We start from the raw sequence: 15,691 nt of genomic DNA, 5'->3' as shown, positions 1-15,691 counted from the left end.
ATGTGTGTTTTAGTGTGATTGGGTTACCTCACTCAGGATGACTTTTTCTAGTTCAATCCATTTGCCTATGGATTTCATGAAGTCATTGTTTTTGATAGCTATGTAGTAGTCCATTGTGTAGATACACCACATTTTCTGTATTCATTCTTCTGTTGAAGGTATCCGGGTTCTTTCCAACTCTGCCTATTATAAATAAGACTGCTATGAACATAGTGGAGCATGTGTCTTTATTGTATATTGCTTTTTTCCCAGGAATGTTAGGCTACTTATCATTTAGATGTTCATAGGTCAGAACAGTGAGCATAGACATACTCTCCTTTCTGCCACCTTCTGACACACATGTACACATGTAGCAACCACATCTACAATGCCTTTAGATACAGAACTCTTTGATTTTTGTTTTGTTTTGTTTTTGTTTTTCTGTAGAATATAGTGCTCTGAATTTGCTTTGTAAAACTGGTATGTGTGTTTTCCTTTACATTCAACTCTAAAAAGCTTTTTATTTCTTTCATAACTTTGTCTTGGCTTATTTTATTCAGTAGTAAGTTGTTTAGATCTCAGGAGTTTGTGCACTTTCTGTTGGTCTTGATATACAGCTTTAATCTATGGTGGCTAGATAATATGCAGGGTCTTTTTCTCAATTTTATTTTATTCATCTGAGCCTTGAGTTTTGTACAAATATGTGATTTTGTATAAAGGTCCATGAACCTCTGAGAAGGAGGTGCATTCTTTCGTGTTTAGGGAAAATGTTCTGTAAATATGTTAGTTCTATTTTATTTGTTAAGTCATTTAGCTCCAGAATGTCTTTGTTTAGTTGCTGTCTGGGTGATCTATGTATTGGTGAAAGTAGGGTATTGAAATCTGCCTTTATCTATGTGTGAGGGTTTATATATGGCTTAGTGGTATTTCTTTTACAAATGTGGGTGCTCTTTTATTTCTTGCATAACTGTAATTCCAACCATTCCTTGGTAGAGTTTTACTTTGCTAATATAGTAATATTCCTTATTTATGATTAATTTTTATTTGAAATCTATTTTGACCCATGTGAAAATGGCTACACCTGCTTCTTGGGTCCATTAGTTTGCAATATCTATTTCCAGCCTTTCAGCCTGAGGTGATTTTATCGTTGATGGTGAAGTGTTTCATGGGTATAGCAGAAGAATGAATTCCTCTGTGTGTGTGTGTGTGTGTGTGTGTGTGTGTGTGTGTCTGTGTGTGTGTGTGATTTTTTTAAATTTTTAAAATTTTTAAAAATTTTATTTTTCTTGTATATTTTATGTGTTTACATTTCAAGTGTTATTCCCTTTCCCTCCTTTCCAATACCCCCCCTCTGCTTCTATGAGGATGCTCCCACTCACAAGGGGTTTGTAACCCCTTAGGAAGAACAACAGTATCAACCAACCAGACCCCACCAGAGCTCCCAGGGACTAAACACTGACCAATGCGTACACATGGAGGGACCCATGACTCTAGTCACATATGTACTAGAGGATGGCATTGTCCAGCATCAATAGTAGGAAATGCCCTTGGTCCTGTGAAGGCTCGTTTCCCTGATGTAGGGGAATGCCAGGGAATCCTATTTTCTAATCCTATCTTTTTATTTGTTAATTGAGAATTTTAAAACCGAGAATTATCAATGAGCAGTGTCTCCTGATTCCTTATAATATTTTTGATATGTATTGGTTTCTCTTGGCTTTTGGATTAGTTGGCCTGGTTATTTCTTGTATTTTCTTGGGTATAGTTAACCTTTTCACAGTTGAAGTTTTCTTCCTAGAGCCTTCTGTAAAGCTGGAGTTGAAGATAAATACTGCTTATTTTTTTATTGTGGAATGTTTTCCTTTCTGTGTTTATTGTGATTGAAATAATTTTTTGGGTATAGTAGTCTGTGCTGACATTTAGGCTCTTTGGGTCTTCATTGAGATGTCAGATGTTATTTTAACATGTCTGCCTTTACATGTTACTTGTTATATCCTCTTATTGCTTTTAATATTCTTTCTTTGTATGTTTAGTGTTTTTACTATTATATGCCATGGGGAATTTATTTTCTAGTTGAGTCTATTTGATGTCTATATGTTGTTTGTACCTTGAGAAGCACATAATTTTTTAGGTTGGGAAACTTTCTTCAAAAATTCTGTTGAAAATATTTTTGTGCCATTAACATGCATGTTTTAAATTCCTATTAGTTATAGAATATGTATATTCACGATGTCCCAGTTTTCCTAGATGTTTTATGCCTGAATTGTGTTATATTTAACACTTAGGTACAAATGTCTTATATCTTTTCCTCAATACCTGAGATTCTGTCTTTATGTCTTGTAGCCAGTTGATGAAGATTACTGCTGAGGTTTTTATTTGACGCCTAAACATTGCATTTCCAATGTTAGCTCAGTTTTCATTTTCTTTATTGATTCTATTTATAGTTTTATGTCTTGAACAATTTTTATCTTAATTTCACTTACTTTATTAAATAGACTTATTAAATGTTTTTATGGTCCATGAACACATTCATAATAGCTATTCTGAAGTCCTTGTCTTGAGCTTCAGCTATATTGCATGTCTCAGGGTCTACTGTAGTAGGGTTGTTAGGCTCTAGTGAAGATACAGTGTTGTGTGTTAATGATTGTGCTTTTTGAAATTGTGTCTAAGCATCTTGGTTTGGAATGATAGGTGTTGATATCTGTTCTGGTTTTTGTTGGGTGGGTATTCCACTCCTTGCTTCTGTTCCTCTCTCTGGATCTTAGGAAAGTGTGGGCTGTGGGTTGTCATATAAGGAGTGCTACTGAATCCCTTACAGGTGTAGTCAAGGCTCACCGAACATCATGAAAGTGAAAGCAGATCAAACATAAGAAGTGGAGGATGGGAAGGAGTGCAATGGACATACCTTTCACACTAATGAACTCAAAGAGTCTGTGATTACCTGTTTTGAATCTGCATGAGATGAAGTCTTTCAAAATTCTAGTCAGAATGGAGAAGGTACTCACAAGTCTCTACCTTTAACTAAGGAACTGTGGGCAGTTGATAGTTGCTGGGGAAGGGAGAGTTACTCTTTGACACTGTGGCCATGGATAGTTTGCCCAAAGCATGACCTCACACCCTTGTACATATAAGCAGAATTAAGTAGATTCATTGGTTAATTGAACAAAAGAAAATAAATTAAAATTGGGAGAGGCACATGTTAAAGTGAACCTTGAATGAATAGAAAATGGGAAATTATGGTTGTATATATTGCACTGCATATACATATAAAAATTTCAAAGAATGGAAAAGGAAAATTTGTAACAAATGAAATAATATTCAAAATATTTATAAATAGCAAAATGTCTCCACATAATGGTCTTACAAATCTATTTCGGTCGATTAACAACACCTCTACTAGTCTACCATGGGAAAAACAAATTTTCCCATGGGATATTCTTCAGGCCACATTATTTCAGTCTCCCAGAAAATCCCAGATCTCTGCAGCACTATGTGGTCACTTCCTCTGAGAGCTACCATTAGCTTCTATACTAACAAATGTAGGGCTATTTTTCTCTACATTATCCTCTGAGTATAGTTGATGTTTTGAGAATGATTGCATCTCAATCTGTAATGAAATTGTTTTTGTTCCTTTGAACAAAAGGTAGGTGAAGGGGGAATAGTTATAATATAAGAGAATTCAAGTTTCTGTGTTTTAAGGATGGAGGCTTTTTTTTTTCTTTTTTCAGTTGTATGATGAAAATTTTCTGTTCAGGTATTCACTGTTTTTCCTGTTAAATTGAGGCAGTTACCTTCCCCTCCCCTCATACCTCATTGATTAGCTAATCATCTATTTTGAGTACTGTTTTCATGAATGCTCATCTCCTATGTCATTACTTTGAGTTTATTTATTAACAGTTCTTTGTCATCTTATAGCCTAACCCCAGGCAACACTATTCGACTGTCATTTTATTTTTCACTCTTCTAAATAATTCTATCCCTACTTCAACCAGCATTCTTTGCCATTATCCCAGAGTTCCTCAAAGTGGACTGCCATTCTGATATGGATCTTTGCTTGAAATTATGTCTCAAGTTTTATCTTTAAATATTTTTTATTGGTTAAAGTGTCACTAAGGCCACATTTTCAACATTTTGTTGCAGGTATCTCCTTTTACATTACCTGTGCATTTTATAGTCTATGGTGCTTCTGTAATACTTCCCATACTATTACTATGTATATTAATGTTAATAGCAATTCTTTTTAATCATTTAATACAGCATACATTGTCAGTAGATATACTTTAATTGATAAACTAATTTAATAAAATGTTACATTGAATAAATACAAAGAGAACTACGTTTACACTTGCCTTGACTTGACTTCTGTATCCATTACTGATTATTGTATTTGCCTGATTTGTGCATATGGGTGCTCTTCGTTTGTATGTGACTATGTCTAAAAATAGTAAGCGGAAGATGAATATAAGATACCTATGCTGTATATATTTCTGAAAAATTCCATCAATTTGTCCCCATGTTTAGAGAGGAAGTGGAGAGTAAATTGAAGTAGTGTGGGCAGATTTCAAAGCCCATGTCACTCATCACTCTACTGTACTACACTAAAATGTATAATCAAATTTTCTCTTGTTAGAGATGTTCATGAAGAGAGGCAGAAAGTTTGGAGGGGTTTCTGGATATTTAAAATTTGCACATACTGGGTCAATGTGTCTGTTATGCTATTATAGGATCACATGCTCAGTACACTCTTGACCTTCAAATGAGTATGACAATTATAATTGGTCATTCACATGTCTATTACACAAAGAGCAAATTTTATAGCCACTATCATATTGGCAGTTAGACACATTGTGAGTCTAATTGAGCAAGTATTAGAAAAGGTGGTCTTTTTCTTCCTTAATCTCAGAGCCAGGAGTAGTTCTAGATAATTTAATTGGAAATTGAAATTGGATTTTATGATCATACTCATTTCTATCTGAACTTCTGGCTTTCCCCTTTGTCTGGTTATACCCATCCACTCTCATAATCACTTTCATTAGTTTTTATGACTGTTTTCCTTCCATTTTCTACCTTATTCCTCATTTCTTTCTACTGCTCAGATTGTTATTTAAATATTAAAAATCGAGTGTTACTGTGTACCTACCTAAGAGCCCATGCAAAATGTGTTCTATTGTTTTGTACAGAAACCGATGCTCAAGAATATACTACTAGTTCTGATTAGTATCAATTTTGATAAGAGAAAAAATTGCATAGAGATCCTGTTTAAAGACATGGAAGGAAGAAAATGAGGTATTTATTGTTAGCAGTGTTTTACTTTAGTACTATTAACTGACTTTCACGCCCATTGTAAAATGTGAGCAACAGAAATGAAAAGGTAGAGTATCAAGTAAAGATCTGCATATTGTTGACCAAGGTGCTTTTTATTTTATTATCATCCATTTCCACAATAGTCCATCTTCTCCATAAGTGTATTTTCTAGATAGCATGAGTGGTTTATTTTAAACTGTTTGTAAATTATATATATATATATATATATATATTCTCTTCTCTGTGCATCATACATTATCTATTGTTTTATATTAAAGATACTGTCTTTGAAATTTATGCTTTTCTAACAGATTTACTGAGCTGGGAACCTACAGATTGTAGACAAAATCCTGATTTTCATCACATGGTATGGCAAAGAAAAGCATTGTGAATTTTCATTGCTTTTCATTAGCGTTTATTAATTTTATAAAATGTTTTACTATGACATTTGAATTGATTACCATAATGTATGTTGACTCTATCTACCGCTCCCATATTTTATTAAGACTCACCGTTGTTATAGTCTTCTTCTACACCCTTAAGTTCTCCTTCCTTTAGCTTTACATCCTAGCTGAAAACATGATAGAAACTGTAATGTTTCTTCTTCTATGTCTGGGTTATTTTACTCACAATGATCTCTAGTTTCATCAATTTTATTGAAATAAATATAAAATTGTTTTATGAATGAGTAAAAGTCAACTGTGTATACCTAACACATTCTATTTATCCATTAATTTGCTGATAGACACAAACTCAGCTCCACAGTGGTTATTGTGAATAGCGACACAATGCACATGAACATTCAAGTGTCCTTGTAGCATGGTGATATATTCCCCTGTGGGTATATAACTAACAATGATATTGGTGGGGTTTGTGGAATGTATAGAGTAACTTTGTGAGGAGCTTGCACACTTATTTGCATAGTGTCTCAACTAATTTTGTACAGTAGTGCCTAAGAGCCTTTGCCCATGCATTTTATGAGCATTTATTTTGTTTATTTTCCTTATGATAGTTACTTTGGTTGTGGTGCAATAACATTTCAATGTAGTTTTGATTTACATATCAAAGATGATCATGGATGTTAAACATTTTGTGAAGATTAAAAATCTGGAGGCAGACTAGATGTTCCAATAATACATATTTCTTAAATTGAAAAAAATACTCTTTTTTTCAAATTATCACTAAAGTAGTAAGTGAAAATTATGCATGATAATAACAAATATTTTCAAGGTTTTATTCATACTTATTGTTCAGAGTTTATATTTTGTTCACTTATTATGCAAAATATTTTAGTGTAAATAACTGAAAAATTGGGTAAATATATATAAATGTTTAGTTTTAAAACAGAAGTCACATTTAAAATTTTGGCTCTTTTTTTCCTTAGGTAATTTTCTACAGAATATTTAGTTTATAGATCAAGAACCCAGAGTCCTGGGCTCTACTTCCTAGTTCTGCTAATAGTGTGAATATTCAGTTTATACTCTTGAGTCCCACATATTTCCTCACTGACTAATAGTAAATGCATAGTGAAAGAGTTCTAGGTGTTTCCTAGGTGATTATATTTTCTGACTCAAAGCCTTGATTTCTTTTTATCAGTAGAACATCCCTAGCCCTCTCCTCAGTGCATCAGTTGTTCATATGTTTCTGTCCATGTTTCCTTCTTAACAGACTCTTCATTCGGTTTATTCTTCCCATACAGGGGAGCATAGGGAATTCCCTTCTCCAAAGTCTCACATTTCTGAGAATGAAAAAGCAGAAAATGTCTTTTAGCCATTTGACTTAATTGAGTGTGCAACACTTGACTGACAGGTCATAAGCTCAACAAGACCAGGACATGGTGAAAGCTTCTGGAATGCTTGAGGCAAAGAGGTAAATTAAGAAGGTATCATCGGTTTCTGAAGCTGTGTCTACAATTGAAGGGTGTCAGAAAACTGATTCTCCATCTTGGTGTCTTCTAAGACAATACAATTTTTAGATCCCAAACCTAATATGAACTAACCTTAATTGTCGTAATTTTTTAATTCCCTCAAATTCATACACACTCAAAAATTAAAATGTGTCAGTTGTCGTTCAGTTCTGGATTTAGTTATATATGATCAAAGCTAAGTAAAACATCTTTGGTCTTATAATTAATTACTTACTAGTTGGATTTTTAATTTAAAAAGGAATTAGCATTTGAAGTTTTGAACATATGATATACCTCTATCCTGCCAGACATAGTAGAGATGTTGTTATAACATACCAGACCAGTGAGCCTAAAATCAAAATCTGAATATTTTAAAGAGAGAAAAAACTAAAGCAACAAATAAACAAAACCAACCAACCAGGAAACACATAAGGAAAGGATGGGTAAACATAGGGAAATGATGAAAAAAGATTAACATTTCCTCTTTTACAAGAACAGCTATGAGTGTGTTAGGAAAAGTGTACACTTAATGGGATTGCAGATGTATTTGTCATCCAAGGTAACCAAATAGGCATGCATATTAGGGGAAGAGATTGTGAAAAATTAAATATCTGTATTTCTTTGGCCCAGAGAAAAACCTTGCAGGACCAGATAATAGGTACCAGATCAATCCTCATAGTTCACAATAATATATAATAATATTTATTTCACAATAATATAAGATATCCCATATTACCAAACTGGTCAGGATGGTAATTTTATGTCCTATTTTAAAAATCACATTTAAAAAAAGATAACTTACAAGAGTTGGGAGCCTAGTCAACATGACAAAGAAGGTACATTCTGCCATTCATAAAGTCATTACTCTTCATATACTATATTAGTTTCATTTATTTAATATCAAACAATATCTTTTGATTGATCATAGTCCATTTACATTAAATTTCAGATTAAGTATTACACAGTTCTCTCTTTCAGATGGGGATCCAACAATTAATTTTTAGTTTATGTTTCCCTTTAACAGTCTTTCTATGACTTTTATGTGAAATATAAAAATTGTAATAAATTGAAGAAATGATTTAGCATTTCATGGATACATCTAACACTGGTCTTCTTTTACTTTGGAGAAAATTTCATTTCCCATGCATTCTTTTTGTATTTGTTAGCAAGCATATTTACTTGCTTGCATATTGTATTTATTTGTGTTGATATCCATGAAAATTTTAGTTTTGTGTAATTTCCTCATTAATTTTAGACTGTTAGGGGCATCATTGGTAGTTTTTATTGAAATTTTTATATACTTTTGTTATACAGTATTATTGTTATCTTCATTATCATTTAGTATCATTAAAATTCAGTCTGTGATTAATTTTATAATTAAGTGGCTTTGTTTATAATATGAACACAAATAATCAAATTACTATCATTGCAAGTAATTATACTTTCTTATCATTTTCTTAGTTCTCATAAGGGTATCTGTAACTCAGCTGGCTGAGTCAATGGATAGAAAGAACTACACAGTCGTGTCTGAAATTGTATTTCTGGGACTCACCCACTCATGGGAGATTCAGCTCCTCCTCCTTGTATTCTCCTCTGTACTCTACATATTAAGCATGACTGGAAACATCCTCATTGTATTCTCTGTGACCATTGACCCTCACTTACATTCTCCTATGTACTTCCTACTAGCAGGTCTCTCCTTCATTGATTTGGCAGCATGTTCTGTCACTTCCCCCAAGATGGTGTATGACTTGTTTAGAAAGCACAAAGTCATCTCCTTTGGAGGTTGTATCACTCAGATCTTCTTCATTCATTTAGTTGGTGGAGTGGAGATGGTGCTACTTGTAGCCATGGCATTTGACAGATATGTGGCCATTTGTAAGCCTCTGCACTACCTTACCATCATGAGCCCAAGAGTGTGTACTTTGTTTCTGGCTGCTGCTTGGGGCCTAGGCACTAGCCACTCACTGTTCCAGCTGGCTTTCCTTATTGACTTACCCTTCTGTGGTCCAAATGTCCTGGACAGCTTTTACTGTGACCTTCCTAGACTTCTCAGATTGGTCTGTAAAGACACCTACAAGTTGCAGTTCATGGTCACCATCAACAGTGGGTTCATCTGTGTTGGCTCTTTCTTGTTGCTTCTCATCTCCTACATCTTCATCCTGTTCAGTGTCTGGAAATATTCTTCAGGTGGTTCATCCAAAGCCCTTTCTACTCTCTCAGCTCACATCACAGTGGTGTTTCTTTTCTTTGGTCCCACTCTGTTTATATATACATGGCCCCACCCTCACTCCCAGATAGACAAATTTCTTGCTCTTTTTGATGCAGTTCTTACTCCTTTTCTGAACCCAGTCATCTATACATTCAGAAATAAAGAGATGAAGGTAGCAATAAAGAGAGTTTTCAAAGCATTATTAACTTTTAGAAACATTTCATAAATAGTATAATATCTTTATTTGAATAACAATATGTGTTGTATGAGGCATTTTTGAAATGGAATCAGTGGTGTGAATAATTAGTCAGCCTTTCATGTTTTTTAACTGAAGTGAAAATGTAAGAGTTCTGGTATTTTGCTGGTGAAATCTTCTCCTGAAGTGGACACAAGTGAAAGGTTGTTTCTCTAAATCAACCACATGAAAGGATGCATGGTGAAGGCCTTTTTGTTAAAGACAGGCCTGTATGGGTTTGCCTTACATTTATTGTTAATTTCTACTTGTTGTGACTCCATGGAAAAACTTTTGGTGGTATGCTAGCAATTTCTTGCAACTTATTTCTACTTCTGCATACTTGGGCTGATTGCCTGAATGATGTCACTTGATATAGACTCAGGTCGATTTTTGCTAAGACAGACTCATGTACCAAGCCAAGACCCTTGATGAGACAAGACCCATGGAAATCATCTGATGTTTGGAGGGAGAATAAATAGGACACAATGAACTGTGAGAGGGGCTACAGGTAGAGCTTACTCTGCAATACTTCCTGGTCTTGTGTATTTCCTGATCCTTGTTTGGAGAGGCACAGCTGAGAACTGACATCCTTGCTGATCCTGTTGCTGACTCATGCTGAGGCCTGGCTGTCTCTGCTAGGTCATGTTACCACTGCTGAGTGATGTCTGCTATCCCAGGTATTACAGTGAAGATTTAAAATAAATCCTGGTTTTTCAATGTCATTATTGGGAACTAACTAGGATAAAGTAATACAACTGCCAGATTATTTCAGTGCTTACACTTAAAATCAAACCTTTTGTTTTACAGGAGAGAAATTGGGAAGGAAATTGGAGGGGTAGAAGAGGGAAACCTATAACAAGTGTATATTGTATAAGAAAAGAAAGTATTTTCAATAAAAGAAAAAGAAAAGAAAAAAAAACTCCAAATAAAGTATTTCCTAATGAACCACTGAATTTTCTGTTGCTATGCTACCCCTTTTTATATTTTATTTTATTAATTTGAATCTTATTTCTTTGACATTTAGTTAATTTGGAAAAAGGTTTATCGGTATCATTCGTTTTTCTTAAAGAACCAACTTTTGATCTCATTGAATCTTTGTATTTTTGCTGTTTCTATTGTATTGATTTATGCCCTGAGTTTGATTATTTCTTGTCATCTACTTTTGTTGGATGTTATTCCTTCCTGCCTTCCTGCCTTCCTGCCTTCCTGCCTTCCTGCCTTCCTGCCTTCCTGCCTTCCTGCCTTCCTGCCTTCCTGCCTTCCTGCCTTCCTGCCTTCCTGCCTTCATTCCTGTTTTCTTTCCTTTTGGATTTCTTTCTTTCTTGTTTTAGAGTTTTCAGATGTGCTGTCAAGATAATAATATGAGGCCTCTTTAATTTGTTCACTTTTTATTGAAAATACACTGTTTTCTCATATGTTTCATATACCATTTTCCTCCATGTACTTCTTTCAGTTCCTTACTGTTTCCTCTTCCACCTGGGTCCATTACCTTTTTGTCTCTCATTACAAATAAGAGGTTTCTAAGAGGTAATAACAAAATATAATAAAATAAACTTTGTAAAATAAAGCAAAATCTTTGTTTTAGGATTTTACTGCTGTTTACAGACACCATGCATGCCTGTCTCCTGGATTAAAGGTGTCACCTGGACTTAAGCTTTTCTTTCTTTTTTTTTTTTTTTTGGTTCTTTTTTTCGGAGCTGGGGACCGAACCCAGGGCCTTGCACTTCCTAGGCAAGCGCTCTACCACTGAGCTAAATCCCCAACCGGACTTAAGCTTTTCTTCACCTACAACTTGCTCTGTCCCAGGCTGACCTTGAACTCAGAGACCTGCTTGGCTTTATATGCTTGGATTAAAGGTGTGTACCACCATGCCTCGATCAAAATTTACATGGGTAGAAATTTCCCCCAAACCACACTTCCTTAATCTATCTCCTAGGACATGGACTTCATTTCTGCTGCCCCTTTAAAAAATCAAACCATATATTTTTTTTTCCTTTCTAAGCTTGCTATGCTTGTTCAAAATGTTCTTCATAACACTTAACCAGAGGACAAAGTCTCTGTTTGGCTTTTTTGAGACTTCCTTTGTCAATGCAACTAATCTGAATCTCTTCACCTCAGCCTCAGGCAGACTCTTAAGACAAGGACAAAAAATAACCATATTCTTCACCAAAATACCATAAAAACAGTCTCTGCAACATATTGAAATTCTCCAGTAAAACCTTTTGGGCCAGGTCTGTACAATTTAAATTACTCTCAGAAGCAAGTTCTTACCTATTAGAATAGCTCTTTAAGTCCTACTTAAAGCATTCCACTGCTATCCAAATTCAAAATTCCAAAATCTATGATCTTCCAAACAAAAGCATGGTCGGGCCTATCACAACAATACCACAGTCCCTGGGACAAATTTCTGTTCTAGTTAGGGTTTTAATGCTCAATACAGACACTATGACCAAGGCAAGTATTATAAAGAACAGCATTTATTTGGTGCTGGTTTCTGAAAGACCCCCGGAGCAGGGAGACCCTCACTCAAGTCTCAGGATGACGCGACCCCCCAAGAACTCACACAAGACCATCCTTGCTGTAATCACATGAGGTTTATCAATAGGAACCAGTGCACTGGGGTCAAGACTCATATCCCACGCAGGGGCAGTGGAATTTGATCCCGAGAGGCTGGGAGAAAGGGTATTTAAAGAGAGAAACCACAACCGGAGGGGGCAGGGATGGCGTCATTGGAAAGTGTGAAGAATACTAAGTGAAAAATCACAAGGAGAAACTCTCTGTCTCTCAAGATTGTTTCCTAGGAGAAACTCTCTGTTTCTCAAGATTGTTTCCTAGGAGAAACTCTCCTGCTTCTCAAGATTGTTTAACTTCATGGTCTGCTAGTTCCCAGGAGAAGCTGCTTGAACCAGCAGATGTAACTACCTATTCTATAGCCCTAGGAGAGGCTTCTTGGAACATACAATTCTGAGGCCTAACCTGTTTCTTCTGCTCTAAACTTTGTGTCTAGGGGGGCAACTTTAAATCTTTTACCTTTCACTTCCAGGATCAGAGATTCAGTCCATTATTGTCAAGTCAGGAACATGACAGCGTCCAGGCAGGCATGGTTCAGGAGAAGCTGAGAGTTCTACATATTCATCTGAAGGCTGCTAATGGAAGAAGGACAATAGTGTCATACCTACTCCAACAGGGCCACACTTACTTTTTTCTTTTTTACCCCCTTCTTTTGGATATTTTTTATTTACATTTCAAATGTTATTCCATTTCCCAGTTTCCATCCATAAGCCCCTATCTTATCTCCCTCCCGTTCTTATATAAGGGTGTCCCCCTCCCCAACCACCCCTATTCTCACCTCCCCCCTGACTGACAATCACCTACACTGGGGGGGCATCCAGCATTGGCAGGACCAAGGGCTTTTCCTTCCATTGGTAGCCAACAAGGTCATCATCTGCCACTGGAGCCATGGCCTGTCCATGTGTAGTCTTTGGGTAGTGATTTTTTTCCCTGGGAGCTCTGGTTGATTGTATTGCTATTCTTCTGTGGTGGCAAGCCCCTTCAGTTCTTTCAATCCTTTCTTCAACACTTCCAATGGGGATGACATTCTCAGTTCAATGGTTGGCTGCTAGGTCCAACTCTGTATTTGTGATGTTCTGGCAGAGCCTCTCAGGAGAGAGATATATCAGGCTCCTGACATCATGCACTTCTTGGCTTCATCAATATTGTCTAGTTTTGGTGGATATATATATATTTGTGCTGGATGCCCAGGTAGGGCAGGGTCTGAATGGCCATTCCCATAGTTTTTGGAATATTGCATTTTCCTTTACATTCAACTCTAACAAATTTTTTATTTCTTTCATACCTCCTGTCTTGGCCAATTTTTATTCAGTGGTAAGTTGTTTAGATCTTAGGAGTTTGTGTACTTTCTGTTGGTCTTGATATACAGCTTTAATATATGTTGGTTAGAAAATATGCAGGGTCTTTTTCTCAATTTTATTTTATTCATTTGAGCCTTGAGATTTGTACAAATATGTGATTTTATATAAAGGTCCTTGAACCTCTGAGAAGAAGTTGCATTCTTTTGTATTTAGGAAAATGTTTTGTAAATATGTTAGTTCTATTTGATTTGAGAAGTCATTTAGATCCACCATGTCTTTGTTTAGTTTCTGTCTGGGTGATCTGTGCACTGGTGAGATTAGGGTATGGAAATCTGCGATTATCTCTGTGTGAGGGTTTATATAAGACTTAGTGGTATTTCTTTTACAAATGTGGGTGCTCTTTTATTTCATGCATAACTGTAATTCTAACCACATCTTGGTAGAGTTTTACTGTGATAATATAGTAATCTTCCTTATCTGTGATTAGTTTTGATTTGAAATCTATTTTGACTTATGTGAAAATGGCTACACCTGTTTCTCACATCCATATTTGTTTGGAATATCTATTTTCAGCCTTTTTTTCTTCTTTTAGTTTTTTTCTCCATCTTTATTAAATTGGGTATTTCATATTTACATTTCAATTGTTATTACATTTCCTGGTATCCAGGCAAACATCCCCCTAACCCCTACCGCTCCCCATTTATATGGGTGTTCCACTCCCCATCCTCCTCCCATTACCACCCTCCCTCCAACAATCCCATTCACTGGGGGTTCAGTCTTAGCAGGACCAAGGGCTTCCACTTCCACTGGTGATCTTACTAGAATATTCATTGCTACCTATGAGGTCAGAGTCCAGGGTCAGTCCATGTATAATCTTTAGGTGGTGGCTTAGTCCCTGGAAGCTCTGGTTGCTTGGCATTGTTGTTCATAAGGGGTCGAGAGCTCCTTCAAGCTCTTACAGTTCTTTCTCTGATTCCTTCAATGGGGGTCCCGTTCTCAGTTCAGTGGTTTGCTGCTGGCATTTACCGCTGTAATTGCTGTATTCTGGCTGTGTCTCTCAGGAGCGATCTACATCCGGCTCCTGTCGGCCTGCACTTCTTTGCTTCATCCATCTTGTATAATTGGATGGCTGTATATGTATGGGCCACATGTAGGGCAGGCTCTGAATGTGTGTTCCTTCTTTATCTGTTTTAATCTTTGCCTCCCTATTCCCTGCCAAGGGTATTCTTGTTCCCCTTTTAAAGAAGGAGTGAAGCATTCACATTTTGATCATCCGTCTTGAGTTTCATTTGTTCTAGGCATCTAGGGTAATTCAAGCATTTGGGCTAATAGCCACTTATCAATGAGTGCATACCATGTGTGTTTTTCTGTGATTGGGTTAGCTCACTCAGGATGACATTTTTCAGTTCCAACCATTTGCCTACGAATTTCATAAAGTCGTTGTTTTTGATAGCTGAGTAATATTCCACTGTGTAGATGTACCTCATTTTCTGTATCCATTCCTCTGTTGAAGGGCATCTGGGTTCTTTCCAGCTTCTGGCTATTATAAATGAGGTTGCTATGAACATAGAGGAGCACGTGTCTTTTTTATATGTTGGGGCATCATTTGGGTATATGCCCAAGAGAGGTATAGCTGGATGCTCAGGCAGTTCAATGTCCAATTTTCTGAGGAACCTCCAGACTGATTCCAGAATGGTTGTACCAGTCTGCAATCCCACCAACAATGAAAGAGTGTTCCTCTTTCTCCACATCCTCGCCAGCATCTGCTGTCACCTGAGTTTTTGATCTCAGCCATTCTCACTGGTGTGAGGTGAAATCTCAGGGTTGTTTTGATTTGCATTTCCCTTATGACTAAAGATGTTGAACATTTCTTTAGGTGTTTCTCAGCCATTCGGCATTCTTCAGCTGTGAATTCTTTGTTTAGCTCTGAACCCCATTTTTAATAGGGTTATTTGTCTCCCTGCGGTCTAACTTCTTGAGTTCTTTGTATATTTTGGATATAAGCCCTCTATCAGTTGTAGTATTGGTAAAGATCTTTTCCCATTCTGTTGGTTGCTGTTTTGTCATAACAACAGTGTCCTTTGCTTACCGAAGGTTTGCAAGTTTATGAGATCCCATTTGTCGATTCTTGATCTTAGAGCATAAGCCATTGATTTTTGTTCATGAAATTTTCTCCAGTGCCCATG

General features: G+C 36.2%; 1 protein-coding gene and 1 non-coding gene across 2 annotated transcripts; one reads left to right on the top strand and one right to left on the bottom strand.

Moving 5' to 3' along the window:
• Positions 1 to 253: 253 nt before the first annotated feature.
• LOC120102069 (small nucleolar RNA SNORA17) lies at positions 254 to 384 on the bottom strand. The gene has a single exon (XR_015685170.1). It is a non-coding gene; the product is annotated as a small nucleolar RNA SNORA17 (small nucleolar RNA).
• Positions 385 to 8,685: 8,301 nt separating this feature from the next.
• On the top strand, positions 8,686 to 9,624 carry Or4f7c (olfactory receptor family 4 subfamily F member 7C). Its single transcript, NM_001000608.1, is given in 1 exon segment — positions 8,686 to 9,624. A coding segment is annotated over 1 exon segment (939 nt).
• Positions 9,625 to 15,691: the final 6,067 nt, after the last annotated feature.

This window comes from Rattus norvegicus, chromosome 3 (assembly GCF_021556685.1).
Source record: "Rattus norvegicus strain SHRSP/BbbUtx chromosome 3, alternate assembly SHRSP_T2T, whole genome shotgun sequence".
Classification (NCBI taxonomy): domain Eukaryota; kingdom Metazoa; phylum Chordata; class Mammalia; order Rodentia; family Muridae; genus Rattus; species Rattus norvegicus.
Note: the sequence above shows the minus strand (reverse complement) of the source record. Positions and strands in the feature narration are given on the sequence as shown.